Source organism: Pezoporus occidentalis, unplaced genomic scaffold (genome assembly GCF_034315485.1).
Source record: "Pezoporus occidentalis ecotype Australia unplaced genomic scaffold, CSIRO_AGI_Poc_V1 ctg3, whole genome shotgun sequence".
NCBI lineage: Eukaryota > Metazoa > Chordata > Aves > Psittaciformes > Psittacidae > Pezoporus > Pezoporus occidentalis.
In genome coordinates, this window is record NW_026914940.1 from 2,813,044 (window position 1) to 2,840,710 (window position 27,667).

Here is a 27,667-nt window from a genome sequence, read left to right on the forward strand (position 1 = left end):
AGGTGAGTTATTGAGGCCCTTGGATCTAAGTACTAAATGCTGTGACCTTTAAGCCTGTAAAAGGCTGATCTGTATGCATAGACAGGCATATTCGTGTGCACTTATCTACAACTGCATGGCCCATGTAGCTCATTCACAAAAGGTCAGGGAAGGGCTTGTGCTCATAGTCAGGGTGCTGGTACAGGTGGAAAGCAGATGTCTGTGCAGATAGAATCAAAGACTCACAGAATAGTTTGGGTTGGAAAAGACCTTAAGATCATCCAGTTCCAACCCCCTGCCACAAGCAGGGACACCTCACACTAAACCATGTCACCCAAGGCTCTGTCCAACCTGGCCTTGAACACTGCCAGGGATGGAGCATTCACAACTTCCCTGGGCAACCCATTCCAGTGCCTCACCACCCTCACAGTAAAGAACTTCTTCCTTATATCCAATCTAAACTTCCCCTGTTTCAGTTTGAACCCGTTACCCCTTGTCCTATCGCTCCAGTCCCTGATGAAGAGCTCCTCTCCAGCATCCTTGTAGCCCCCTTCGGACACTGGAAGCTGCTCTCAGGTCTTCATGCAGCTGCTCTCCTCCAGGCTGAACAGCCTCAGTGTTCTCAGCCTGATGGGTCAGGCCTCCAACATACTCATGTCCAGGTGATGATCCACACCTAGGGCTCCTTTTTCCATCATTACCACCTAAAACCTCCCACGTCACAAGAACTCATCCCCAACTCATCCTGACTCCTCTCCCTTTCCAACCCTTTCCCTCCCCCCTGAAGACATCCTTTGACCAAAATGAGCCGTGGAGGCTAGAAAAGACACTGACGTCAATGTAAAAGTAAACCAAAGAGGTCTGGTTCCTGTTTCATCCCTGCTCCGGGCTGAGCGCTGAGGAGCGCGGTCACTCGGTCGAGGAATCTGGGAGCAGGCTCAGGGATCAGCAGCTGAGCTTTCTCATCCAGGCTGTGTGAGTACAGGCTGCGGCATGCTTCGGGCTGGGAGTGAGGGGGGGAGAGGGAGGGAGAGCCATCAGCTGCAGGTCAGGAAGGCAGAGTGCTCCAGTCCTGGCTGCGCTGGGATGCGGCTGGGATCCTCAGGTAGGGAGCGAAGCACGTGGGTTTGGATGTGATTTGGCTCCATGTGGGTGGGAACAGTGCTGGAGAGGACAGTCTTCTATGCTGGATGCTGCAGGGGTAAAGGAGGGTCAGAGAGGTTTGGGCTGGTGCAAAGGAAGAGAACATCTCATAAAGAGAAATATGCATTTTTCTAGATACTGAGCTGATCCATTTGGGTACCAAAGTACACTATTTCAGTGATGTGTATGTGAGAACACAGAAATGTCTATGTGTAAAAAGCAGGTTTGGCAGAGCCATGTGGAGGATGCTGCATGAAGGCTTGAGTATTTCTTGTTACCTCCATATACTGACTACTTCTGCCAAGGCCAGCTGCATATGCATCCTGCATCCCTCTATAGAGATGCAGAGGTAGACACTAGGCCATGAAAAAGTGGTCTGAGAGGGCTCAGAATGAACTCTGTAATACAGGGTTATGAAGCAGAAAACTTTTCCCCTGGGAAACAGCATGAAAATGTCCTTACTTTGGGTGCTGTGTGGATGGGGGAAGTGGCTGGGTCAGAACTAGAGTGGGTGAGAGGGATGAATGGTCCCACTAGCTCCATTAGCAAGTCGCCGCCAACTGAGATGTGTCCAGCTGCAGTACATCATTACAGAGAGCATCTCCCATGGTTTACACAAGCTATACTCAGTGGCAGTGTGATGAATTGGCAATGCAGCTCTTCAGACTCATTTCAGCTGTGTTTTGGTAACACGAGGCGCCTCTTCTTCTAACATTTCTCACATGCCAGGCCCGATTTCTCTTCTTCAGCAAAAAGCCAGCCCCAGTCCTGAAATGGAAGCTCCTTCAGCAGAGCTTAAACACTCCCATTCAGAAATAAAACAGCAGATATACAAGTTTAATCCCTATTACATGTGCATGACAGTCCCAATTGAAAACCACCGGGGCAAATGCCTCCATCAGCCATGATTAGATGCCATGCTGCATCTCAGTGATCTCTGTAAATCCCTCCCTAAGCAAGGGAAAGCTGGGTAACCATAAAAAAAAGGGGCAGAAATACCCAAAACCTCCTTGTTGTAGCATCTGCTGGCACAAATGAGGGCAGAAAACTGCCTTTGGTGGGAATGTCTTTACTAAGAAACTTTTCTACCATCTCCTTTGTGAACAGAAATCTCTCTCAACCCACAATTAGAAAGAAAACTCCCTTCTTCCCCCTCCTTTCTTACCAGGAGTCATAGTAATTTAGCAGTGCAATTGAGCTACTTTATTTACCCATTGATTTCAGTGCATTTTGCTTCATTCTACTTGAACCTTCTTCCCCATCTCCCAGTGCTTTGAGATAAAACACAGACAAGGAGCCACTTCTTCCCTCCCCACAGAGTGCAAATGTGCCAAAGGCACCCTACAAGCCTTCCTTCCCCTGTTTTGAAGAAGGAGGAAAAGGCCAAGGAAGGAATTGTACATGGAACATCTCTCACAGCACGTTCTCCTGGAGGCAGAGCAAGCAGAACAGGGGAGGCTGTTGAACAAAGCAATAAATCCCACTATGCGCACGTACAACACCGCCGCAGCCCTGCTCCCCTTTACATGCATCATGCCCTGGGGATGACGTGGTTCCCATAGGGACATGGGCTGTCCCGGCCCTATATCCCCTTTAAGAGCGGAAAGACTAAAAACCTTGCAATCCAACTTGTCCAAAGGGCTGTGGGATTTTGGCTCTCTGCATTTTAGCAGGCTGGAGACACAAAACCAGGGATGTTTAGTACATAGGTGCTCAGCACGATTGGGAACACCTCACCCTTTAAGGAGATGCTATCTAAAAATGGAGACATCCAAATTCCTGAGCCCTTTCTAAAGTGGGAGCCAAAAATCCCCCATGGGAATAATGCTCTAACAAACACAGTGTTTGGGCTTTCCTTTACACCATGGACTGTTAGAGCAGGTTTCTATAAATGCCCTGTTGCTAGGTTTAGGGAGGTGAGACAATATATTACCTAAATGAATCTCCTGTGATACCTAAGGTAAAGTCTACAGCCTCTTCTGAGGAATGTCTCCTGCTTCTTAGCAAGCTCATTATAAATATTATAAGCACATTGTCATCCTTTCATGCTCTTTCTTTTACCTCCTCTCCAGTTTTCATACTTGTATTTGAATTTGTGGCTTTTAGCTGTGAATTTTGCTCCCACTCAATACAACTGAGTACAGAAAGCTGAGCAAATCCTATCGATGGCTTAGCACAGAAACATTTCCCATCCAGTAAGTCCTAGGGAGGCACAGCAGAGTCCAGCTAAGCATGACAAAGCCCAGAGACAGAAGTGGTCGTGCTGAGGTGAAGGATGAATGAGGGGAATAGAAAAGCGAAGCCCAGAGTGAAGGGGAACAGTGAAGCAGTGGGGTGAGATGGGACAAGGCTGAACTGGCTGTGACACCCAAAAAATGATGTCACCCTTCAGGATGACATTAACCAGGGATGCTGCTGTTCAGTCTCAGTGTGGTTATTTACTGGGATCAATATGCCATTAGTGTATAGACACAGAGGAACTGAGTTCTTTATTACTTCTTATGCATAATCCATAAAATATGTGCATCTCACCTATCACCCCTGAAAAGCACCACTTCCACCCAACAGTAAGAATGACTTCTTCCACCTTGGTGCAAGAAGATTTGCTGTCACAATCTACTCTCCACTTCATTGATTTACTCTCCTCTTCACAGCTCCAGCCTCCTTCTTTACAAATACCTGCCCAGAAGATGGGGCTCTGGGAAAGGCTAACAAACATGGGTAGGGCTCCTGATGTGGTGGTCCACCAGATAGCTCCCCATTCTTGCCTGCACAGAGGCTCTCAGCCCTTTCTATGGGAAACCTGGAGAGATTTGCCCCTTAATGAAGCTATTACAAGTAAGCTTTGGCCTCATGGATGAGGTTGGGGATGCTGTGAAGGTTTGATGAAATACTCTTTCATCCAGAGCTACAGAAAGCTGCAAGTACCTACCTTAGAGCTGCTCATTCACCACAGGCAGGCATTGGCAAGGTGAAATGGCACTGGGCTCTGAGCATGCACATAGAGACCATGGCAGATGTTCATAACCCACCAGGGTCCTCTCAGAGTGACAACACAGAAGGATGTAGTAAAGTGGGTACCTGAGAACAGCAGGAGAGGACACTGAGGAAGCTCAGCCAGCTTCTTGTATGGTATGAAGAGGGTTTCTAGCATTTGAGTGCAGAGGACAGGAGATTGCTGGTGGGTTACTTATGTGGCAGAGTGGCGGGCACAGACCTCCACCACACAAACCCAAATTGAGCAAGCATCCTCTCCTCTCAGTGGGGTGCATAAGCACCACCTTGCTGGTCTGCCCACTCCCCAGGGGCCAGCCAGTGGTCAGTGCAAACCAAACACACAGAGCGTAGCTTCCCCTACAACCAGCATGGCCTGACTTGCCATTACCCATCTCAGTGGAGAGGCCAGTGCATGGCTCTCAGAGTATTTAGCCAGGTATAACTTCCTCCTCATCCCAAAGGTCCTTTCCTGGCAGGATGGAGAGGAAAGGCTGGGTGGTCGTGCTGGGTTTCACCTGCTTGACACCCACAGAGCTGCAGCTCCGCAGCAGAGCCAGGCTGGCTCCTTTTGCCTCGGTTGAATATGCCAAGTAATACATCTCTGAGAGAAACCCAGGCTGCCAAGCTGTGTTATGCTGTCTCCAGCTACCAGTCATGTGGATAAATTGATCGTCATCAGAGTGATGAAGGAACTCAAGAAATAAACTGTCAGGAACAAGGCAGCCCATTTTTCACACGCCAGCATCAAGGCTTCCAGCTGCTTTGATCAAACACACAATGGTCTCCAGGATGCTCTGGTGTTAGAGACACACTTGTGAAGGTTTGAGCACACCAGTGTGGAGCAGAGATTTATAATACCCAAATTCCCACATTGATGCACTGATACTTTCTGAAGGGGTCCAGGGCTGAGTTATGGAGCAGAGTTACACAAAGAGAGGTGGTTTTCACATCCCACTGTTGCATGAAGCCACCATAAAGCTCACTCCAACCAGCAGCTACCTTGGAGGATAACCAGGACTGAAACAGCAAGGGGCAGACATCAGGAATCAGAGGCACTGGTAGGACAGGGAAAGGAAGGGGAGTCATGCTGCCTCTGGCCCCTGCTAAGATTAGGTTTGTCTCATACCAGTGCTGTTCATCTTCCACTCACGACAGTATTAAGTTCACCCAGGGAATCAGAGTCTCTAAGGCACTAGCAATAATAAACCCCAATGGTGTTATTCCTAGTGAGCAGCTTACCTAGGACAAGTGCATGATTATTTTAGCACACTGATTTATTAATACACTCAGGAGAGCTGCAGCCACTCATTCTTGAACAAGGGAGCCCAGCAGCGGAGCTCAGCATCTTGACTCACAGTATTGGGACTGATATACGACTGGCTATGATCAGATGGCATGTCTAAAAATACACAGCCTGTGGTTTATTTTTCTTGGAAAATGGAAAGACACCCAAAGAAGCAGAGCCCGATTTAGCAACCACAGAGCCTGGATGGTTGCTTTAAAGAAACCAGCAGAATTTGACCAAAAGAAGGTGCCACTTAGGTTGTGTTACAGCCATGGGGTTGATCTGTGGGTGTAGCACCATGGAGTGATCCTCAAGCTGCCCTTGTTGCGGCTCCTACTCTGTATTACAGGGATGCTGATCGCATATCCCTAGCCTAGAAGACACAAGCAATAGGATTCCTGTTACTCAAAGGAGGTCTCTACAGTGGGACCACCACAAATTGAGCTGTTCATTTAGTACAGGCTTGTATTAATGAACTAAGCCATGTCAGATTAACCCATCTTGCACCATGCCCAGGGAAGCTACCACAGACATCTCTGCACCAGCTATCAGGTCTGCCTTTAGTCATCCCTTCTATAGATTAAAGGCCAGCTCTGCTGCTCTGCCCTGGTGGGTCATGTTTGCTGGATTTCAGATCGTTCTCACTGCTTTGCACCTTTTCCAAGGCAGAGACACATTCCCCTTTCATTAGCCCATTTAACACTATTTATTATATCTAATAGCGCTTTCGTAGGAAAAAATCCCTCCAAATGCCATGAAAAGCATGTCAAATAGCACTGCGCAGCATCTCCTAACATAACAAAGACTAAAGCTATCAGTAACAAGATGAAGTTATGGAAAGGAATGATTCAAGAGCGGCAGGTTGACCTTTTGCTCCTGATCTGTTTTGAGGCCATGAGCATCAATTGGAGTGGGGCCTTGGTCTTCTCTCCATCATGCCATCCATTGTTCACACCTCAAGGAGTTCAAGGCCTCCGTAATAGCCAGCAGTGACAATCTGTTCCTGTCTATAACCTCATCCCAGGCAGAGAAAATATCCCCTAGGAGTTCTGAACCATCTGGTCCATGATTCTACAGCAAAACCCATACCACCATAAACAGTGTCTGCAGCATCTTGCTGCCCATCCATTTGTCTTCAAGAGACAACTGCTTATACCCTGACATTGCAATTTCCAGTAAGAAACCCCTATAAATCACACATAGGATTCCCTCCTTCCCTTCCTGAAAACTTCTGCCCCTTGTGCTTAGAGGGGCCGTTTCAGCAATAGGGAAACTGAGGCATCTTCCCCAAAAGTGGTTCTTTATCCCCAGTGAGGCCCCTCACACAAAACTTGGTGCTGCAGCAGAAACTGGCTGCAGGGACAGAAGCTGTAAACTCAAACAGCTGAAAACACATAGGAAAACACCCTCTCCAAAATAACAGGCAAAAAAAAAAACCAACCAGCAAATGCACCAGAGGCAGCAGTTTTAGGAATCACTTGTAACCAGGCAGCAGCAGGGGGGCTGAGGAGGGGGGATGTCCCCAGATGAGGCCCTTTCTTTTCTTCCTGTTCCTATGAACCCTATGGGTTTTCAGCCCTGTGGCATTTCCTACGATAATCCATCAGATTTATGCTGCCCTGCTGCAGATCAGAGCAGTGCTGAGCTCTGTGCATGTCTAACAAAAGACAGCCCTGCCCTGAGCCACTCAAAGCCTGTGCAGAGCAGGCAAACAAAGGGGAGTGGAGAGGAGGATTAGCACGGTTGTGGAGGAGAGCAGGGAGAGAATGTCTCTCTCTCGAGCTATTTGAGGAGAGTGGGTCCAAAGAACTGATTTTCTGGGTTGCGAGTGTCCTTCCTCCCTCATACAGCAAAGGGCCATTGAACAGACAGCCCTGGGAGCACCCCACTGTCCCTTGCCAGGTTTGTGTTTGCTGCTAAATCAGAGCACGTGGAGGTACCAGGCTGGTCCCCTAAGGTCCCACCACTTCCTTGCCATGTGTTTATGAATATCCCTTCTGTGCTCTGCAGCCTCACAGGGCACAGTGCACCTCGTGTTCAAGGTTTTCCAGCTCAGTTCTGCCACGCTGTGCTTCCCACCTCCCCGAAAGCAAGAGCAGAGTGCTGAGACCTTCTTCTCACCCACTCTCAAGCCACATCCCACTGCTGCCATCCGAGCATCCTGTCAATTTCTTCTTTGAAGCCCTTGCTCCAGAGCTGGGCAAGAGCTGCTTCACCCTGCTCTGACCTCCCCGGGGTATGTGTGCCCAAGCGATGCCAATGCCCTGGCTGCCTATGTAGCTTTCCCCTCCAAGCACCAGTGTCCCTGTGTGCCCAGCAACAAACAAATCCAGCAGGAAATGCCTTGCTGGGAATGGGGAGAGCTCTGCAGTGAGGTTGTGACACTGGACGTTGTGTTCTTGGCATTTAGCTCCTGAAACTTTGAACAAATATCAAGAAAGGAACAAGAGGTGGCTGCTGGCCAGAGCTGGGTTGGGGGACAGAGAGGACAGAGCAGGACCCTCCAAGGGATCCCAATGTGACATGGACACCAAGGGTTGACATGACATGCTTTGTTGGGTGGCCAAAGGGTCTCTTGTGGCTCGTTTTGCTGGTGCCTTGACTGAGGAACCTTGTCAGAAACCTCACTGTTGTGAGAGCTGTGGCGGACTGGGCAGACTGGGACAGGGAGAGGGAGAGGGATCCTGACTCATCATAGGGTACATTTATACCAGGACTGGGCACATGCAGCTTCACACCCCTTGTCATGCAAGAACTGGAGAAAGGCAGGACTGATGTAGTCCAAACCATTCACCTCATGGTCACGCAGAGGAGCAGCTTTCTCTTTGTTCCCTGCAGACGTCTTCATTTTCCTTTAGGCTCAGCAGGTCCATCAGCAAAAATGCCATGGAGAAAAATGGAAAGGGAGGCAATGGTCAGGAAAATCAATTCCCAAATATGCAGCAGGCAGGAAACCGACTCCTACACGCTCCCTCCCCCATGACTCACCCAACAGGAGCTATGACCATCATTTGGGAACCACTTGTCTTTGCTGTTCCTCATCAAACAGACAAATCACGGCTGGGTGCAGTCAGCAGAGGCTCCCATATGGCGACTGTCTGATCTCCCTCTTTGCATAAACAGGCAGATGGAGCCTGTTCAGAAGCAGGGCCACATGCTAATGGTGGCCTCTGGCCTTTGCAGTCCTCTGAGGATAGTGAGTGACAGCCACAGGGATGCTCTGTTAGCTGCTGGCAGAGGATGCTGCCTGCTCTCTGCTGAGCTTCTTATGTCAGGTAGATGCAGCTGCCTCTGGGCCCTGCTGAGATGCTGTTACAGAGGCAGCTGGACCATGTTTATGGCTCACCATAGCCTCTGTTGCCCATGCTGAGAGTCAGGCATATGAACGTGAGCAGCAGAAGCGGTCCAAGCTCTCCATCTCCAGGCAGAAGCAGCCTCTTTGGTGTTTCTTTGCCTTTTTGGTGTTTCTGCCCCAAAACTACAGGAAAAGGGCAAAGGTTGTCCTTTACCCACAAATGATGTCTAGAGATCAGTACAGAGGGTTCTGATTCTTCCTTATACATCCTCTCCAGCTACCACATTAGGCATAGCCACCATGAATGTTTCAGGGTTCAGATCCCAAAGGGATCTCTGATATCCCACATCCCTGGATCACCATGAGAACAGCAGGGAACAAACTCTCAAATAGCCCAGCCCTGTCTCCAAATGAGCAAGTGCTACAAGCCCAAAGCCAGGCTGGAGACAGATGTCAGCCCCAATAGTCAAGGTACTTCTTTAAACGGGACTTCCCATGGACTCTAACAAAGGTACCAGACAAAACCTGGATCTGCTTTCAGGATCCACCCATTTGCCATGCTATTGCTTCCACCAAGCACCAGTCTGGGAGTCACCATGGGGGAGAGTGTTCCCAAACTCCTATCCAAGGATTTCCTTCAGGGGCAAGGCAACGTAGACTCACTTCTCCACAACAAGGCAGTGTGATGAGGTTGAAGCACACTTGATCAAGCCCCTTTGTAAGGAAGGAAATTCTTACACATTTGGGAAAAGTCTTTGTAGCCACAGATTTCTCCTGAAATCAAATTCCATGTGGTGCTTTCCCAGCAGTTATCCTCTGTAAAAGGATAGTCCAGTGGAGCAGCTTCTCCACCCTTGGTCTCCCATCAATCTTTCTGGTTCTCCTGCTTCCTGGTGCAGGAGTAAGACAGTGGTTAAAATACCCCAGGAACATGTGTGTTGCAAGGAAAACAGGAGAACATTGAATGGAGGTGGACTGCTACTGCTGAACCCAGGACACCTGTGGGTGTGTGAGTTTAATTCCTCTGAAGCAGCTGATAGAAAGAGGTTTCCCAAACAGCTCAGTGAAGGCGCCACCCTTCAGTGTCCTCTGGGCAGTGAGGATCCCACTCTTCGGTGTCCTCCACACAGTCATGACCATGGTAAAGGCTCCTCAATTCTCTGAGCTGATTCTGTCATGTCTGGGTCCAAGACCTTCTTGGGTAGAAATTCTCCTTCGCCGCTGAAGAAAATTAATTTGTGAGGATCTGTCCTATATATATAAATATATATATAAATATAATATATATATGTATATCCAGTATATATAAAATAGCCTACATTCAGCTTCTCAAAGAAAAACCAGGCATGTTCAGACACCAGATTCTTGTCTGGGTCCTTACAGAGTTGTTCAACAAAGATAACTTGAAAGCTGATCTGACCATGTGCCTTGAGCCCATCTCGACTGTGTGACAGTTCATTGCGCCATGTCCAATCTCAGTCTCTTCTGCAGGGATGAAAGGACACTCAGCTCCTCTTCTTGAATAGGACTGGAAAAGTATATCCCTTCTCCTGACAGAAAGAGAGGAGACATCTCCCCAAGGTGATGGGCGCTATCAGCTTCCTTCCCACCTCCTTCAGAGATGTCTGGTCTCCTGCTTTGCTGCTCTGTGCCACAGGAGGCTTTTAAACACAGCCCTGTTTTACATGGCAAGGTTGAGGGATTGCTAGGACTTATTATAAGCTAGTAGCACTCTTGCCTAGTGTAAGTATTATTCCTTCTCCTATGTGCTGATTTTGACTAAGTACCTTCTTCCACCTACAATCTCAAGACATCCACTCCAACATTTAATAGTTGCACATTCAACAAACAGGCTTGAAAATTTTCCACTTAGAAAGCTTAACATTTTTCCTGCCTTTCCCCCTCCCTCTGAGATGGTGATAAAATCAGGAGATGATGGGAGCTCTTCATTCATCAGCTACGGTTGCAACTCCTCCTGAAGCCGAGTGTGGGAACCGAGTCTAGGACAAAGCATGGCCCTGAGCCCGGATGTGCCTTCTCCACCTTAACAGCAGCATCTGCTTCCCAATATGGCATGTTCTGCACTATCTCAGGCACAACTTGAAGCTTTGCAGCTGTTGCCACTCTTAGCCTAGCTCTAAATCCAGCTAGGAGGAGAGGCTGGGATAGTGGGGGAGTGCAGGGCACTCATCCGGTGTGCAGGGATGGGAACAAAGCTCAAATGCATCAAAGCACAAAACCAGATCCTCACATAGGAAGGGCCAGGTAGTCGCAGAGCAGGTGAATAGGCCACAGGTACCAATAGCTCATAGTCACCTCTTTCTTACAGTCTTGCTCCAGAAAGCTATTCCCTAAGTAGAAAAGTTTTGTTGGAGGAAATGTAATCATTTGCTACCATGGGCAATAAGAATGATAGAATGAAAATCATAGAATCATGGAATCATAAAATAGTTTAGGTTAGAAGGGACCTTAAAGCTCATCCAGTTCCAACCCCCTGCCACGGGCAGGGACGCCTTCCACTAGAGCAGGTTGCTCCAAGCCCTGTGTCCAACCTGGCCTTGAACACTGCCAGGGATGGGGCAGCCACAGCTTCTCAGGGCACCCTGTGCCAGCGCCTCAGCACCCTCACAGGGAAGAGCTTCTGCCTAAGAGCTCATCTCAGTCTCCCCCTGGCAGGTTAAAGCCATTCCCCTTGGCCTGTCCCTCCAGGCCCTTGTCCAAAGCCCCTCTCCAGGTTTCCTGCAGCCCCTTCAGGCACTGGAGCTGCTCTCAGGTCTCCCCTTCAGGAGCCTTCTCTCCTCCAGGCTGACCCAGCCCAGCTCTCTCAGCCTGGCTCCAGAGCAGAGCTGCTCCAGCCCTCGCAGCATCTCCATGGCCTCCTGTGCACTCCCTCCAACAGCTCCATGTCCCTCTTGTGCTGCTGCCCCAGAGCTGGATCAGGACTGCAGGGGGGTCTCCCCAGAGCACAGCAGAGGGGCAGGATCCCCTCCCTGAGCTGCTGCTCACGCTCTGGGGGTGCAGCCCCACACACGGGGAGGTTCTGGGCTCAAGCACACACTGAAGCCGGGTCACTGGGAGCTTCTCCTCACCCAACACCCCCAAGTCCTTCTCTTCAGGGCTGCTCTCAATCCAGTCTCTGCCCAGCCTGGGCTTGTGTTTGGGATCCCCCCAACACTGATTCAGGATCTTGCACTTGTCTTTGTTGTTGTCTTTTAAACCATAGAGACCAAGTTCATCCACCTTGCTCAATGCTGCATCATGGCTTAGTTTCTTCTCTTGTGTTTTCCCATCATTCAGCTCCTGGAATGGAAGGAAGTCAGTGCAAGCTGATTATCCAGGCAGGGCTCATGAAGACCTTCCAATCACACTTGCTTTCCAAGCCATAAGGAAGTGAAAAGTAGATGGCAGCCCAGGCATGTGTAGTTGTGAAAGGCTGGATACCTGGATCAGAAGGCACAACAAGTCAAGGAGGATGTTCCTGAAACTGGGGGAAGAATCTGCCCCTCAATGTTAAGAAACTGAAAATAGAAGATCAATAGAATAACCAGACACAAAAGATGGGCTCAATCTTCCTGGGAAAGATCCAAGGGTGAAAAACCAATTCCAGAGAATGAGGTCAACCTTCTATAATAACCATAGCTACTGTTTGTGCTCCACTGAGACATGCATGTGTGGAGTTTACCTCCCCTCTATTTATGGGTTTGGCCTCTTGACCTGGAATTTAATGCCTCTCAGTTGATCCTGTCGTGTTGTGACGGGCCGTATCCGGCATGTTTATTGCATTGGCTCCAATGTTGCCTTTATCTAACGGGTAAGGGAAAAGAGCAGTCCAGGGCTGATACTAAAATCCAGCATGCATCCTCCCTATCTTTCCAATCAACTAAATTTGATGCAACTTCTCACTTTGGGTGTTTTCTGCCTTTTTGCCCAGAAAGGACCTCTAAACCCTCCTGGAGAGAACATCTGTGTGAGCCCAACAAGAGATAGCTTTTTTTGGTACCCAATTTAGAGCAGGAAGTATTCCATCATGAGGTGGGACTTAGGGGGATTCGGGAGATTTGAGCTTGTAGAGCATTGGTCAGCAGAGAGATCTTGAAAGCTGATGTGAAAAGAGAGATCTTGAAAGCCATGTACTTTGAACCCACCTCAACAACTGGATAATTAATTATGCTTTGCCTCCTCTCATTCAGCCAAGGATGAAGGGATACTTAAATCCCTGCTCCGAGAGGGACATGAGACACACAATGACTCTCCCACCAGTAGGGAACGGCTGTGTGAGGATGGAGGAACATGTTGGGGGCTCCTCAGTGGAACCCCAGATTCTCAGTTTCCACCTCTTACTCATTGTATTCACTTACTTTGGCCCAGCCCTTGGGTAGACCCTATTAACCCCTCTCCCAAATTACTGCAGTCAGAGCATCACCAAAGTGTGCAGGATCACCCTTTGTCTCCCTGTGCTGGACAGCTGATTTCATTAAAAGCATAACACAGGCTTTGTGGCGTTTGATCCAGCACCTTCCGGTGACTGCCAGGGATGATTCTGTCTAATCCCAGTTCACATCAGGAAGATGAAAAAACAGAGGCATTTTCCTCTTGTGTCCACTGGTGATGGCTCAGTGGCATTGTGGTGGCCTTAAGCCAGTGAGTCATAGAATCATAGAATCGCAGGATGGTTTGGGTTGGAAAGAACCTTAAGATATCAAGTTCCAACCCCCTGCCATGGGCAGGGACATCTCACACTAGACCATGTCACCCAAGGCTCTCTCCAACCTGGCCTTGAACACTGCCAGGGATGGAGCATTCACAGATTCCTTGGGCAACCCATTCCAGTGCCTCACCACCCTCACGGTAAAGAACTTCCTCCTTATACCCAATCTAATTTTCCCCTGTTTAAGTTTGAACCTGTTACTCCTTGTCCTATCACTACAGTCCCTAACGAAGAGTCCCTCTCCAGTATCCTTCTAGCCCCCTTCAGACACTGGAAGCTGCTCTGAGGTCTCCACGCAGCCTTCTCTTCTCCAGGCTGAACAGCCCCAGTGCTCTCAGCCTGTCTTCATACAGGAGGTGCTCCAGCCCCTGATCATCCTCGTGGCCTCTTCTGCACTTGTTCCAACAGTTCCATGTCCTTTTTATGTTGAGGACACCAGAACTTCACACAATACTTCAAGTGAGGTCTCATGAGAGCAGAGCAGAGAGGCAGGATCACCTCCTTCGACCTGTTAGTCACACTTCTGATGCACCCAGGATACAGTTGGCAAGTCCTCAGCAAGGAGACCTTATTCCCACATAGACACAGGAAAATCAGCCCATGGAGGGGACAAGAAGAGGACAGCAACATCAGGTTTAGGTTACTAGAGATGCTCAGGCACAGGCACCGTGAGGAAGGCTGGAGCCCTCTTTAGCGTTTCCAGCACTTCATAAATTTCAGAGAGATTCAGGGCAAGAAGCCAGATGTTTGGGGAGAAATTCTGAGCACTGAAGACAAGTGGAAATATTTCTTTCTCTTTTTTTTTTTTTTTAGTAGTGTGTATTTTTTCCCATTAGTTGCACGGCTATATTTAGAAGAGAGGGGGGAAGAGAGAGAGCACGAGAGAGGGATTAGGCATTTCTTCATATTCTTGTAGTCACTCCAGTTGTTCTGCTTGTAGGAGCAGATGTCTCTGTCCTGGGGTGATAGCATTCAGGTCCACAAGGAGATTTTCTTCCCTGCAGCTCCTCTAACATAGAAAGGAGATCAAGCCAGAGGTAAGTCTGTCCACTGTGGAAGAATATACTGCAGGGACCATTGCAGTGAATGCTCTGGGATAGCGGTCAGAGAGAAAAGGGGGGATTGGAAATGTGTCAGCAGGGGACCAGGAGGGAATTGCTGGAGACTGGACCCTAAATCCATAGTGGAAATCATGGCTACTGCAGCAGGGAGAATTGGAAGGGGTGGCAGTGGATACGGTCCTGTGCTGAACATGTGGATGTGCACTTTGGGAAGCTCCTGGCTCTGCCCATGTGGCTGGTATACCATCAGGAGGTATCCAACCTGGAGAGCCAGGCTGTGTCGGTGACTGTGAGGGGTTGCAAGGGGCTTCTCCTTCTGTGAGCTTCTCTGCTCTTGGGTTTTGGGCAGTGCTGTGATATTTGGAGATGGGGTGTGATAAAAAGTGTGTTAAAGAACTGGCTTTCCTTCACTGAAGTACTCTGTCAGCTCTTGTGAGGAGTGGGATGATGTCTTGTTTCTATCTGTGTATTCCAAGACATAATTCAATTTGAGGGAAATGTGTTCATGAAGGTTTTGGGAGCCAGGAGAGGAGATGGTGCACTGGAGTCATCTGTACCTGGGGATGTTTTACCTCTCTTCAGACGTGCAGCAGGGTGTGAGCTCAGCAGTAGGAAAGATGCTGTTTTCTTTCTCTGAACCTGCTCGTTGGGTCAGCCTAAGGAGAAGCAGATCCTTTCCAAGGTCCTTACCCAGGTCGGTTCAGGAATGCTCCCTGCTTTCACAGCAATGCACTTACCAACAGCTCCAAGTGTTTCCAGGTTAACCTGGCTAATCCAGAATCTGCAAAACCCTGCAGGCACTGTGGGCTCTGTCTGCACAGCACAGTGTCATAGGTGAAGAGCAAAGGAAACCACAGAAACCAGCCTCCCAAAGGGTTAAGTTCTGCTCGTCCATCCTGGGATACCTCAAAAAATGCCTGTTCCCTGCCCAGGTCTCCCATCATGCTGCATTCCCTGGGCCAAGCCCACACATGGCTCCCGCCGTGCCTCAGTTTCTCCCTGCAGATGGGAGAGCAGCACAGCTTGAAATGAGTGCTGGGCTGCCGAGCTGCACCCATGGGGGCTGGTTTGTGCTTATGATGTATGATGTGACCCTTCTCCCTGCTGCATCATCCCTTCATCCCTCCCTGCATCTGTGTCACTGTGCTTCCTGGGGTATGAGCATTGCTTCTGCTTTCCTCCATCCCTGCGTCATGCAGGTATTCCTCAACAGCAAACCTTTGTTGCTGCTCCTTCCCCATTGTCCTTCTCGGATTTCTTGACAACAAGAGAGCAAAAGCAGGCAGCTGAAGGCAGAAAGAGGGAAAAGTGCTCAAAGACAGCTAAATTTGCAATTAAATTCTCCTTTTCAAAAGCTAGCAGCAATGCACGGGCTGGATATTGCCCAGTTTAATCTCCTGTGATGTCTTTACACTGTGAAGTTCCTGTATGTGCCTATATGGTAATTTTCACTGCAGCCATGATAGCTGTTCTTCTAAACCAACACTTGTAGCGTGTTGTCCCTGGCACCCTTGAAATGCTAGCTGGATTACTGTAATCCCAATAAAATCAAATGCATTTCTCTCATACTGTTACAGCCTCCCAAGCAGACAGGCACAAATCCATCTCTACTGGCTGGAGCTATAGAACTCCAAACTCACATTTCTTTCCAGATCTAGTTTTAAAGACATATTAAATCCTCTTGGAAGAAAATACCCCCTCCAAAAAGAAGATATTCCTTCTCCTCACATTATACTGGTCCCCAGTGATAGAGAGGGATACATGCAGGAAGTGATGCCCTCAATTCTCTTGAAGCATCAGAGATAGAAATATACAGCATCTACCACCACAGAGATGTCACTCCGTGCTCTCTTGTGACAGATGGCACTTGGTCCAGGCTATGAGATATTGGTCATTTTAATGCTAACAGCTTGATTTACAGAGCATTCACTAAGACAGTATTTCTGTCACTCCAAGGCCAAGATCTGGTGTTGCAGAAAAGAGGACATGAAAAATGCAAAGGTATCAGCTGTAGACATCTAAAAGTTTCAGGAGGGACTTTTCTACACAGTGTGGCATAAACTAGCAAAAGGAGGTGTAAACCCTTTATTAGCACTTGAAGGTGACAAGTACTAGTGAGCCTCATTACAGATGTGCAGAAGGACCTCTGGGTGCCACCACTGGGTGCACATTTGCAGGTCTGGAAGGGCAATGTATGTACAATCCCACTTCTTGGCTCATACATGTAAATCTGAACTCCTTTTCTCAAAGGATGACACATTATTGCTGCAAATGGGCATAAAGGAGGTATAAGTCCATAAGAAATCTGCCAGCACATGAGTTTCCTGTTCGGTGTATCTTTGGGAGCTTCATTCCATGTTTTGCATGCATGCTCAGGACAGGGCTGGGGGAGGACCATGCAGATCTTTCCAAGTTTTAAATAGGTTGTCCCTGGGGTGTCCAGCACTGATCTGTCTCCTGGTTTTAAGCAGCAGGTTCAAGCCTGGATGAGGAGAATGAGCATCTGGGCCAAGCTGAGTGGCCTCCTTCCCATCTGGGTCACTTTGTTCTGTGAAAATGAGGAATGCAGTTTGGAGACTTAGCGCTCTCCCTCTTCTAACTGGCAGTGATCCCTCATGGCTTAGCATGACCTGCTGGACTAAATCACTGCCTGGGCACCCACAGGTTATTGCTTGTCCAAAGTGAATCAGAGGACCTGATTTTGGCCTGAGGATTGCAGGGGAGCGTGGGGTTCATCCACGTGCACATGCACCACTGAACACAGAACACAGCATGATGGGTGGAATTCAAATCACAACTCACTGCAATATCCATCACCCATCCACAGCGGAGCCTCGGAGATGAAGGAACACATGTAGGTTAACTGGGCATATCAGGCAGGAGGCAAACAGCTCAATAGCACATCAACAACATCAGCCCAAGAACCAACATTACATTAACTTTCACACATCCTTAGTCTGAGACTGGTTACATGACTTGAAGGACAGCCCATTGCTATGCCTAGGACTGAACATCCAAGTTTTAACTCTGGCCAGATGATAAATAATGATTCTCATGGGTGACATTAGAGCCAATAAGGGAGTTAATCCCTTTTGTTGCGGGCAAAGTTCACACTTTCTCCTTTCAGACAAAGGCCACAAGAGAGCAGGAGCTGCTGACCATCACGCTCTTCATTAGACATGGGCAAGCATGCCACGGCTGGTCAGTGCAGACACTAAGTAATAAACTATCATCTGTCCCCAGTCAGGCTGGTTCTGCCATAGGGAAGATATGACTCAGTGTAAACCTGAAATTACTTCATTTCAGGATAACACAAGAAGCAACACTCTCTCTTTGCAAATCCAGCCCTGTTTGCTGTGTTTAAATGCCAAAGAAACTGTGAATTTGCAGTGAAGAAAACCTAAATGAAAGGCTGTGTGGTGGAGAGCGCTAGCATCTCCTTGCAGGTTCATATTAGAGGAAATGAGGATCACTCTCAGTTCCTATTAGTGTGTTTGTCAGTTCTGATTTCCTCCATCCTCCTAATGTTTTTCAACGTGTTGGCTAATTTCAGCCAAGCTTTGGCAGAAGGGAAAGATCACCTCCATTTGCAGGAAATTAGGCAGCAAAGTAAGGAGAAAGTCAAACAAGTGTCAGAGCCAAGAGCTGGAACGTGAGTGCTCATCCAGGCAGCCAAGTGTCCACAGGGGAAACAGTTATAATAAGCAACTCAAGCAGGGCAAAGCATTCATCCAGCCCTGCAAGCCACTGCAAGGCATGAGACCGTAAGAAAGCAGGTGTCACTGAATGTGACACTCACAGAATTATGTGGTTTGTGTCCCTAAAGCACCTTCCATTTCCATGGCATTGAAGGAGAAGGAATAATCCAGGTCTGGATGGGGTTTGACTATTTCCAACTGCATTTCCCAAGCAGCTGGGTGTTTAATACACTCCATCTGGCCACCCTTAGACCTAGGGGGTTCTAGGAGACATCAGTGCCCAGGAATCAAGTGAGAGCAGAGATCTGATGTGTGCAAATACGGGATCTTCCCTGGGAACAGCCCCATTTCTGCTTCAGGACGTAATCTTTCTCCCCTGGACCTCACCTCCTTTCTCACAGCCTGAGGGCTAGATAGGCACCAGCTTTTCCCTTTCAGCAGCTGGATTCATTCCCTTTATCTCCCTTTCTTACTGTCAGCAAGCCCACCCTCCCCTGGCTGATCATGAGGCCCACAGAACAAGCTTTACCACGTATAGGGCAAGGTCTTCAACATGCACAAAAACACCATATTTGGCCAGTTTGAGCCAGAGTTGAGTGAGAGCTTGCCAGGAGAATCATACAATTTAAACTGAAAGAGAGGGACTTTAACCCTTCATATATAAATACAATGATAAATCACCCAGGGAACTTTAAACATGGAAAGGCTGCAAAACTAAACACGTTCTGCTGCCATCCCAGGCTGCAGAGTTAACACTAGCAGAGTGAGGGGGACAGGGGGGATGATAGGGGAGGCAGGTTGCTGTATGAGATGTTCTGATTCAGGGAGATGAGAAAAGCTGAAGTTGTTCATACTATATAACACTTGCTCATGTCCTTTTCATCTTGCTAATGTCCTTTTCATCTTCCCAATCCCAGTGCATGGCTCTTGTTCTCTGTCTCTGGGTCTGCACACAGAGATCCTATCTGCACACACCAATAAATAACCCTTTTGGCGAGCAGATAGGACAAATCTCAGTTTGCCTTTTCTTTTGTATCCCATTACTTAAATTGCTGAGCCAGAGCCAAAAGTCCCCTGGGTCAAGGAAGTGAACCCTGGTAACTTCAGCAAGGGTGAGGCTTAAGGCTGACAGCAAGCAAAATGCTGGGTGGAATGAAACACAGGATGGTCAAGGATGTCCTCCTGGGGCAGATGTCCATGCCAAATGAACAAGTGTGATGCCAAGCAGCAAGAGAGCAAGGGAAGAGGCTGCAGGACCTGTTTCAGCACAGAGACCATCTGTTTCCTATTTGGCCCAAGAATGATGGAATTGGTTATGTCATGCAACAATGAGAAAGTATTTCAGAGCAAGTCCCTCTCTCCCAGTGCTGAGCAGGGACCTTTATCAGAAGGAGGGAAACCAGGTCAACCTCCAGCCTCCATCCCTGCCCTTATCCCATTTCTACCCAGATGCCTGGTGTACTTTTAAGGAAATGCAACCCATGGTCTCACAGCCAGACAGACAAACTCCAGCCTGAGAGGTATAACATAACCGCATAAGCCAACTGGCACGGGCAGGCAGCACTCAGAAGGATGCATGTTTACCCATCACGAGCTTTGCAGACTGACAGCTCCATGGAAATCTTTGGGGCTGAGAGCTGCATTAGACATGAAGAAAGCTGAGCTCCAAACTGATTGAAGATTATAGGAAGAGGGTTAGCATAAAGGATATTTACTCTGTAAGCAAAGATGATGGTGGTTTTCCCAGCTCATGCCATAGCTGCAAGTAATAAGCAGTGCAAAACATAGCAAGTGCTTTAGAATTAGATAAATGCATACACAGCTCAATACTCTCTAGTGCATGCTAAGGGATGGGATGGGTGATTTTGTCTTCTCCACTTACTGAAGTTACCAGGGTTCATTTCCTTCACACAGGGGACTTCTGGATCTGCAATGTAAGTAATGGGATATAAAAGCCCAATATTTAGGCATGTGTATCACTGGCTGCTGTGTGTCACCCCTCTGCAGTGATGGGGACCTGAAGTGACTCACTTTGACACCTGCATGAGTATTTCTGATGGCAGAGAGACCTGGTCAAGGTCATTTTTGGACTTGGCAGACCTGGGAATCTTTGGGAATGTTTGCTTTTAATCAGGCACGAGGTCATGCTGCCTTTTTGTGCCTTGTTCACCCTGCCACAAAACGGGGCAAAGCAGCTTTCTCAAGTCCCACAATGGAAAAATACTTAGTAACTGTTAACCAGGGATTTGGTCCAGCTCTGCCTCATTAAAAGCACTAAGAGGAATGCTGCTGCTTTGTTAGTCCTGTTCTGCATCCCTTCTGCTTGTGAGCCATGAGATGACAGCAGTCCCATAAAAGAAAGGAAAAGGCCGTCCACCCAAGCATCCATCAGTACCAATTTGATTAGAGGAAGACTTGTCCCACTGCAGCCCAAGATGCAGCCTGTCAGTGAGGAAATCTTCAGAATTAGTTCAATTTCTTGGGATTTCTTTCATGTAGTTCCATGGATTTTGTGTTCAGACTGGGAAGTGATGGACTGGGAAAAGACACAAACTCTAATTCAGCTCCTCCGCGTATTCCATTTAGCAAACAAGATGTTACCTGTTGGTTTTTAGCAGTTTACAATATCTGGAATTCACTTCACTGCACATGGGGCTCGGAGGAACACTGTGTATGATGATGATTTTAATTCCTGTGCATGGAGAGTACTCATGGATTCTTTTCTATTAGTCTGTAAAGTGCCCTACATACCTCAATAGCATTGTGAGGATGAACACCTGAATGCATTTTGAGTTACTGACTTCACCGAAAGGGAAAAATGTAAGATGAATATCAGTTGTTTGTGACAATGGATCTGAAGCTGAAGATAAATTCCCCATAGGAAGCAAGCTAATAAAAAGATACCAAATCAGAGCAAATGGCCAGTGCCTTAGAATTACAATAAGAAGACAAATACGCAACTCAATACTCTCTAGGGCATGCTAAAGGATGGGATGGGTGATTTTGTCTTCTCCACTTGCTCAACTATAGAATCATAAAACAGTTTGGGTTAGAAGGAACCTTCAAAGGTCATCTGGTCCATTCATATCACAAGCTCACGCTGCACTCGAGGGGCAACAAAGTCTTTATTCCTTAGTTTCTACTGGTGCAGTGACTTCCGCAGTGCTCCTCTTGACAGCATCTGCACAGAGGAATCCGGGAGCAGATCCAGGCATCTGCTCATTTGTTTTTGTAATTCAAGAGTGAAACAAACAGAGAAGATCAGATGGTGAGAATGTCAGAAAAACATTAGAAAACGGGCCAGCATCCTGCATCCTCCCCGTGCATCTTCCTCAGGTGCCAGACTTTGCAACTCCTCCATCTCCAGCCAGTCTTAGGTCTGTTTTTTCCTGTTATTCCCCATGAGCATGCTTGGCACAAAGTGTAAAGAGACAAGACTCTCCCCCAGGAGTCTGCAGGCTCACAGACACAGACAAAATAATGTGAACATGTGTGCTACTCCAGCTGCCACCAAGTTCAGTGCAGGGTGAGGTAATCCGGTCATTCCTGAAATACAAGATATCCCAATGTCCAGCTGCTGCTGGAGATATGCAGAAGTGGACAGAAGTTAGGACTGATCCTCTTTGCCCAGCAGTTCTTTGAGCTATTATAGGTGGTCTGACCACAGGCTTCAGGATTACGTTCTGCAGCATAATCTGTCCTGGGGTTTGCTCTCAGAAGGGCTTTAGGGCTGAGCATCAGCCATTCTAATGGACAATTCAACTCCTTGGGCTTGAGTGGCTACCTAAACAGAACAAATTGCCATTTGATTAGAAATATCCTTGCAAGTTAACAGCTTTTCCTTTCAAACCACTTCTATAGATAAGATGAGAGGCAAGAAGACACTAGAGCAATTATCAGACTCCAGGCCAACAGACCTAAGCCCTATCATGGTGGCAAAGTCACTTCTCCAGGGATTTCCATAGGGAACTTCACACCTGGTCTTCTGAATTCTCAGTCTTAATCCCTGCTTTTACCCCAAAAATGTTCTGCTTCATGCTCGCCTGGATTGAATGAACCATACAGAATAACCATGACTAGGCTGTAGCATGCCATGAGGACTCTTGATCTTGAGTGCTGGTCATTTACCAAACACACTTCATTCCCAGCCCTCTCCAAAATGAGAAAGACTAGGAAAGCATACATACATTGATAACTCAGTCCTCCATAGAAGCCTGCCTGGCCATATCCTGTGACCCCATTCAGCAGTACCGGCTAGGAACTGCTCTAATGAAAAGGACATGGGTATTACGGTGGACCTTAAACTGAAAACAAGCCAGCAAGCGGTGTGCACTTACTGCAGACAAGGCAAAGTACACACTGTGCTACATTAGGGTTCATGGTCAGCAGACAGAGGGACGTTATTACTCCATTCCTTCATCACTGGTGAGGTGTCTAGTTTGGGACCATGTTGCTCAGGGGAACACTGAATGACAGGAGAGGGTCCAAGGAGAGACTTTATAAGGATGGACGAATGCACCAGTACAGCCTGAAGCTGGAAAACGTGACTTGGGGGTACTGGTGGATGCCAAGTTGCACACGGGCCAGCAATGCACCCTTGTGAGAAAGAAGGCTAACAGCCTCCTGGGTTGCCTTGGGAGGAGCACTGCCAGCAGCCAAAGGAAGAGATCCTTCCCTTCTGCTCAGCACTTGTGAGACGCATCAGGAACGCTGTGCTCAGCAAATGCACAGAGACTTGGGAATCTCTTCAACTAAACCTCAGTTCCCCAGCTCTTCATCCAGAAAGCTGGAAGCCCTCTACGTTTGGCAGGAGGTGTGGAGATGTTCAAAAGCTTGAGATTTACAGCTATCATGGATTTGTCGTTTGTTAGCCCAACAAGCAAGCTTTTGATGGCTGAACAGGAAAAGGCTTTGTCACTTGTCAGGCAGGCTCAGAGCTGCTGTGATGCTCTCTGGATCCAGTTAGGACTGCCCTGCGAAACACTTGCTTTCGGCGAGCAGGAACTCTCCTGAGGAGCCACTTTTCACTGGAAGGCTTCTGACCTATATAGCTTCTTCCTCAGGTTTGTGCATGGCCACCAACAGCTTGAAGCATCTCACAGGCAATGGGACGCCTTCAGTCCATCCTCCTGATCCCCACAAGCGGCAGAAGGGATTAGCGCAGGCAGAAAGACCGCTGCCAGAGGATGGGGCACGCTTTGGAGAGCTGGATATCCAGACTCCCTTAGCAATGCAGGCTTTCCTCATTGAGACACACTGTGATTCCTGTAGTACTGGGAGACGTGTTTGCAGCTCCAGGTCTCCTAGTCCTTCCTCACTTGGCTCTCTGGTAGCAGGGATTTCAAACTCTCATAACTCACATCTTTCAGCACCATTCTTTGCTGATTCAAGCTGATTTTTTTTTAACCTCAAAATCCTGCTCAGCTGCTTTGAGATATTCCAGACATTTTTCAACCATTTATTTTTATTGAAAGCAGCCAAGTTTCTGTATATATTGGGCTTTTTTTTTTTATCTTTTTAATATACAAATCAGTTTAAAATAGTGTGTAAGTCAGGACTGATTTGCAAATTAAACTGTCAAAGCCTGGCAGGAGTAGCGGCTGATGCCCTTGGTTTGAAATCTCCTGGCTGCTAGTGCTGTGAGCGCAGATCTCTAGAAGATGCCACACAACCTGCTTAGAAAATGCAGCCATCCTTTGATTTAATAGAATCACAGAATGGTTTGGGTTGGAAAGGACCTTAAGATCATTCAGTTCCGAGCCTCCTGCCATGGGCAGGGACACCTCACACTAAACCATGTCATCCAAGGCTCTGTCCAACCTGATCATGAACACTGCCAGCGATGGAGCATTCTCAACTTCCTTGGGCAACCCATTCCAGCGCCTCACCACCCTCACAGTAAAGAACTTCTTCTTTGTATCTAACCTGAACTTCCCCTGTTTCAGCTTGAACCCATCACCCCTTGTCCTATCACTACAGTCCCTGATGAAGAGTCCCTCCCCATCATCCTTGTAGACCCGCTTCAGATACTGGAAGGCTGCTATGCGGTCTCCACGCAGCCTTCTCTTCTCCAGGAGGAAGTCTGTCCCAAACTGCTGCTGCATGTAACTGGGGTCACCTAATCAAGGGAAGGAATATGTTTTAGGAGTCAAATGGCAGGGCTATGGTTGTACCAATAGGCTAGGTAAATGTCTCCTGGCTGCCAGCACTACCGCGCTCCCATTGTGGTGCAGGAAGAACCTCCAGGTGGGAAGAAGCTGCTTAAGTAGAGGAAGGATCAAAAGAATAAGCACTATGTCCAGGAAACAAGAGTTGGTAGGTGCTTCATATTGGCCTGACCCTCCCTGTCACAGCAGAAAATGGCCTGTGCCTCCATGAGCATCCATGCACCCTGCCTGGACTCAACAACCCCATCTGTTTCTCTGGGCCATTAAACATGACCACATGTAGGTCTCCAACTTTCCCTTCTCCTTTGCTCCCTTGGCATAGTGCACCTCTCTGTTCTTGCTCAGGCCTTAAAACCACTTTTGCACAGGGAAGAGGAAGAGAAATTTGAAGTGGGAATTGTGTGTCTTCTCCAATACATGCATCTGGAACCAATGGAAGACGGTAATTATAAACCCAGGTATTTTCCTACTGATTACTGGTATCTCATATTGGCAGATGAAAGCTCAGAGTGCAGCAATATATAGAACTAAAGAGGATGTACAAATACATTGGTTACAATGTCCTTAGGTGTCAATATTTTGAGTCTTCGGGAATGCTGACATCCCCATCAATTTACTCTGTTTTTTCTCTTCCAGATCACTGGGAAGGCAGTGACCATGCCGACCTCCTCCACCCAACTGCCAGCCCTTGACTCTATCAACACAACCCAGCAACCCAATTCCAGCCTCTACTTGTTCTCCAAGTTCATCCACCCCGACACAGAACTGTACACAGAATTCTACAGCCTGTGGATTGCCCTGATGGTGGTCAATGCCATCATTTTCCTCGTGGGTGTTGTGCTGAACAGCTTGGCGCTGTACGTCTTCTGCTTCCGTACCAAGACAAAAACCACCTCTGTTATTTACACCATCAACTTGATTGTTACTGATCTCTTGGTGGGCTTTTCCTTGCCTGTCCGGATCATCATGTTCTACAGTGCAGGGGACTGCCTCAAGTGTTCCTTGGTTCATATATTTGGCTACTTTGTCAACATGTACTGCAGCATCCTCTTCTTGACATGCATCTGCGTTGACCGCTACCTGGCAATCGTGCAAGTGGAGGCCTCACGTAAATGGAGGAACCCTACGTGTGCCAAGGGGATCTGTGTCTTCATCTGGATCTTTGCCACTGCAGTGACTTTCTCCATCCTGACCATGGCAATACAGTTTGCTGAGTGCTGCCTCTCCAAGATTCTGGTCCTGATGGTGTGTGAGTACTTCTTCCCCCTCATCATCATCATCTTCTTCACCACCAGGATTATGTGTGCTCTGTCCAAGCCCAGCCTCATGCACCAGAGTCGGGAGAGGAGAATGAGGGCTGTGCAACTCCTTATCACTGTGCTCATCATCTTCATGATCTGCTTCACTCCTTTTCACGTGCGACAGGTAGCAATCTCCATCAACCCGGACATGCCCCATGGTGTCAGCCTCCTTGTCTACCATGTGACAGTGACTCTGAGTAGCCTCAATAGCTGCATGGACCCCATTGTCTACTGCTTTGTCACCAATAACTTCCAGTCGACCATGAAAAACATCTTTAGGAAAACCGAACCAGAGCGAACCAGTGTGGACATCCTGGGCATGAACAAGAACTCCAAGGGCCCCAGTGCAATCATCGCCTTCTCAAACACAATAGGAAGCCCTGTGAGCTTGCCGTCACCAAGCAGTGTCCAGATATAACCCACAGCTGATGGGACACAGTAAGCCAGTGTAATGATGCTGGAATATTGCTAAGATGCACAATACTATTGTCTTTGACCTCTTTGTTTTTTAGGCTGAGGTTCAGAATGACAGTGGTGGGATTAATTCCTCAAGAACATCGTGGTCTGTTTGGAAAATGGAACTTGCAGTGATGTTTCTACCAATACAAAAGAGAATCCATTAATTACTGTTCCAAATGGGCTAGTTTTCTTTGTATTTTAATACAGACATTTTGCTAGCAACAAATTCTTCACTGTGGTTTTCTTTTTGTGTTTGAGATTGTAATGCAACACTCCTGGGATGACTTAGAAAGCAGCAAAGCTCTGTTTTCTATGAAAGCTCTTAGGCCTTGGCCATGTGCTTAAGAGTAAAGGATACAAGGGATGTTTCCAGAGCTATCCACCACAAAGAGCTTAGATGCCAGTGGGGTGGGAAAGAAAGTATTCTAACCCACTTGTCACTAGTAACTACTCATTTGTTTCTGGTAAAGTCTGAATCTTCTCAGGGAAGAGGAGATGAAATCAAGCAGTAACATCTTCTCTCACTATTCCAGCTACAAGGAGAAAGTACATGTGGGTGCGTATGTTTTGACACACACCGTCTGGGCTTGGGGAGAGATTAAAGATTTGTTCCACCTTTATTTGGATTACTAAATCTCCTAAACTGCACACAAAAAAAAGCATAAAACAGAGCATACAAAAAAAAGCTGTGAAAATGAGCATGCTTTCCAGCAAACTCTGCTGTTCTGCCGCCTCCCCCTGAAGAACAGCCAGGATGAAAAGCAGAACCAGACTAGGATGCTATATACTACTCTCCTTTGATATTTCTTCCTGGCATGGTGTAAAATCAGGGCTTGCTGTCCTAATTCCCACTATCAGTCCATCCATTCAATCACTTCAATGCTGATGCTTCCAAGGACAGAAAAAGAAGCCATCTCAGGCATCTAGGCTGAAATTCATCCCAGTCACTAGAATGACTTTAATTCACAGAGTGAGTCACTAGCATGATTTTAATTCACAAAGTGAGTCACTAGTATGATTTAAGAGCCATGTTTAAAAGGTGTGTGAGTCTGACACAAAATTCTGCCCACAAGGGTGGGTATATGTTTTAGGTTATATTGTACCTGTTAAACAAAGTGAATACAAAAAATTATCCTAGGAAAAACAGCAAAACCTGCAGCATGAGCAGCAATAACTGTTGTTACTGCTCCATGTTTCCTCACCCACATGCCTATTGCTTCTCCAGCTGGAAGGCTACTATGAATTCAAGTCTAGTGAGCTGCTTTTCCTGGCACTCATTGGTGCTACCATTCAGAATGGCTGGTCCAAGCTAGGGCATCCTAAAGTACTCTGCTTCCCTGAGGTCTGACTGTGAAACAACCATCTCCATTTCACAGGAACACCACATAATCAATGCTTCAAACTGCCTCTTGCAACTGAGTTAGCAAGATCTTGCTTCTTGCAACAGATTTCCCTGATCTGTTTCTCCGGCCAATCCAAAGGCAACACAAACTGAACAGTCAAAATCACTGCAATAGAGGGATCTAGCCAGAGATGAGTATAGCTGTCCCTATGAGCACTGGGTGTCCCAGTTC

General features: G+C 47.7%; 1 protein-coding gene and 1 long non-coding RNA gene across 4 annotated transcripts in view; one reads left to right on the forward strand and one right to left on the reverse strand.

Moving 5' to 3' along the window:
- The window catches only part of LOC134167854 (uncharacterized), a 1,192,997-nt gene that overhangs the window by 1,055,272 nt on the left and 110,058 nt on the right, over window positions 1–27,667 (reverse strand). The gene's annotated exons all lie outside the window — the stretch shown is intronic.
- GPR20 (G protein-coupled receptor 20) lies at window positions 825–26,622 on the forward strand. Of its 2 annotated transcripts, XM_062626953.1 has the most exons (3): window positions 825–954; window positions 14,348–14,444; window positions 24,970–26,622. In XM_062626953.1, exon 3 carries the CDS (start codon window positions 24,991–24,993, stop codon window positions 26,050–26,052), a length of 1,062 nt encoding a protein of 353 aa, XP_062482937.1. In that variant the 5' UTR covers window positions 825–954; window positions 14,348–14,444; window positions 24,970–24,990; the 3' UTR covers window positions 26,053–26,622. The 2 variants fall into 2 exon arrangements, with proteins under 2 accessions (XP_062482937.1, XP_062482939.1); XM_062626955.1 differs by lacking the exon at window positions 14,348–14,444 and having other exon boundaries at window positions 857–954.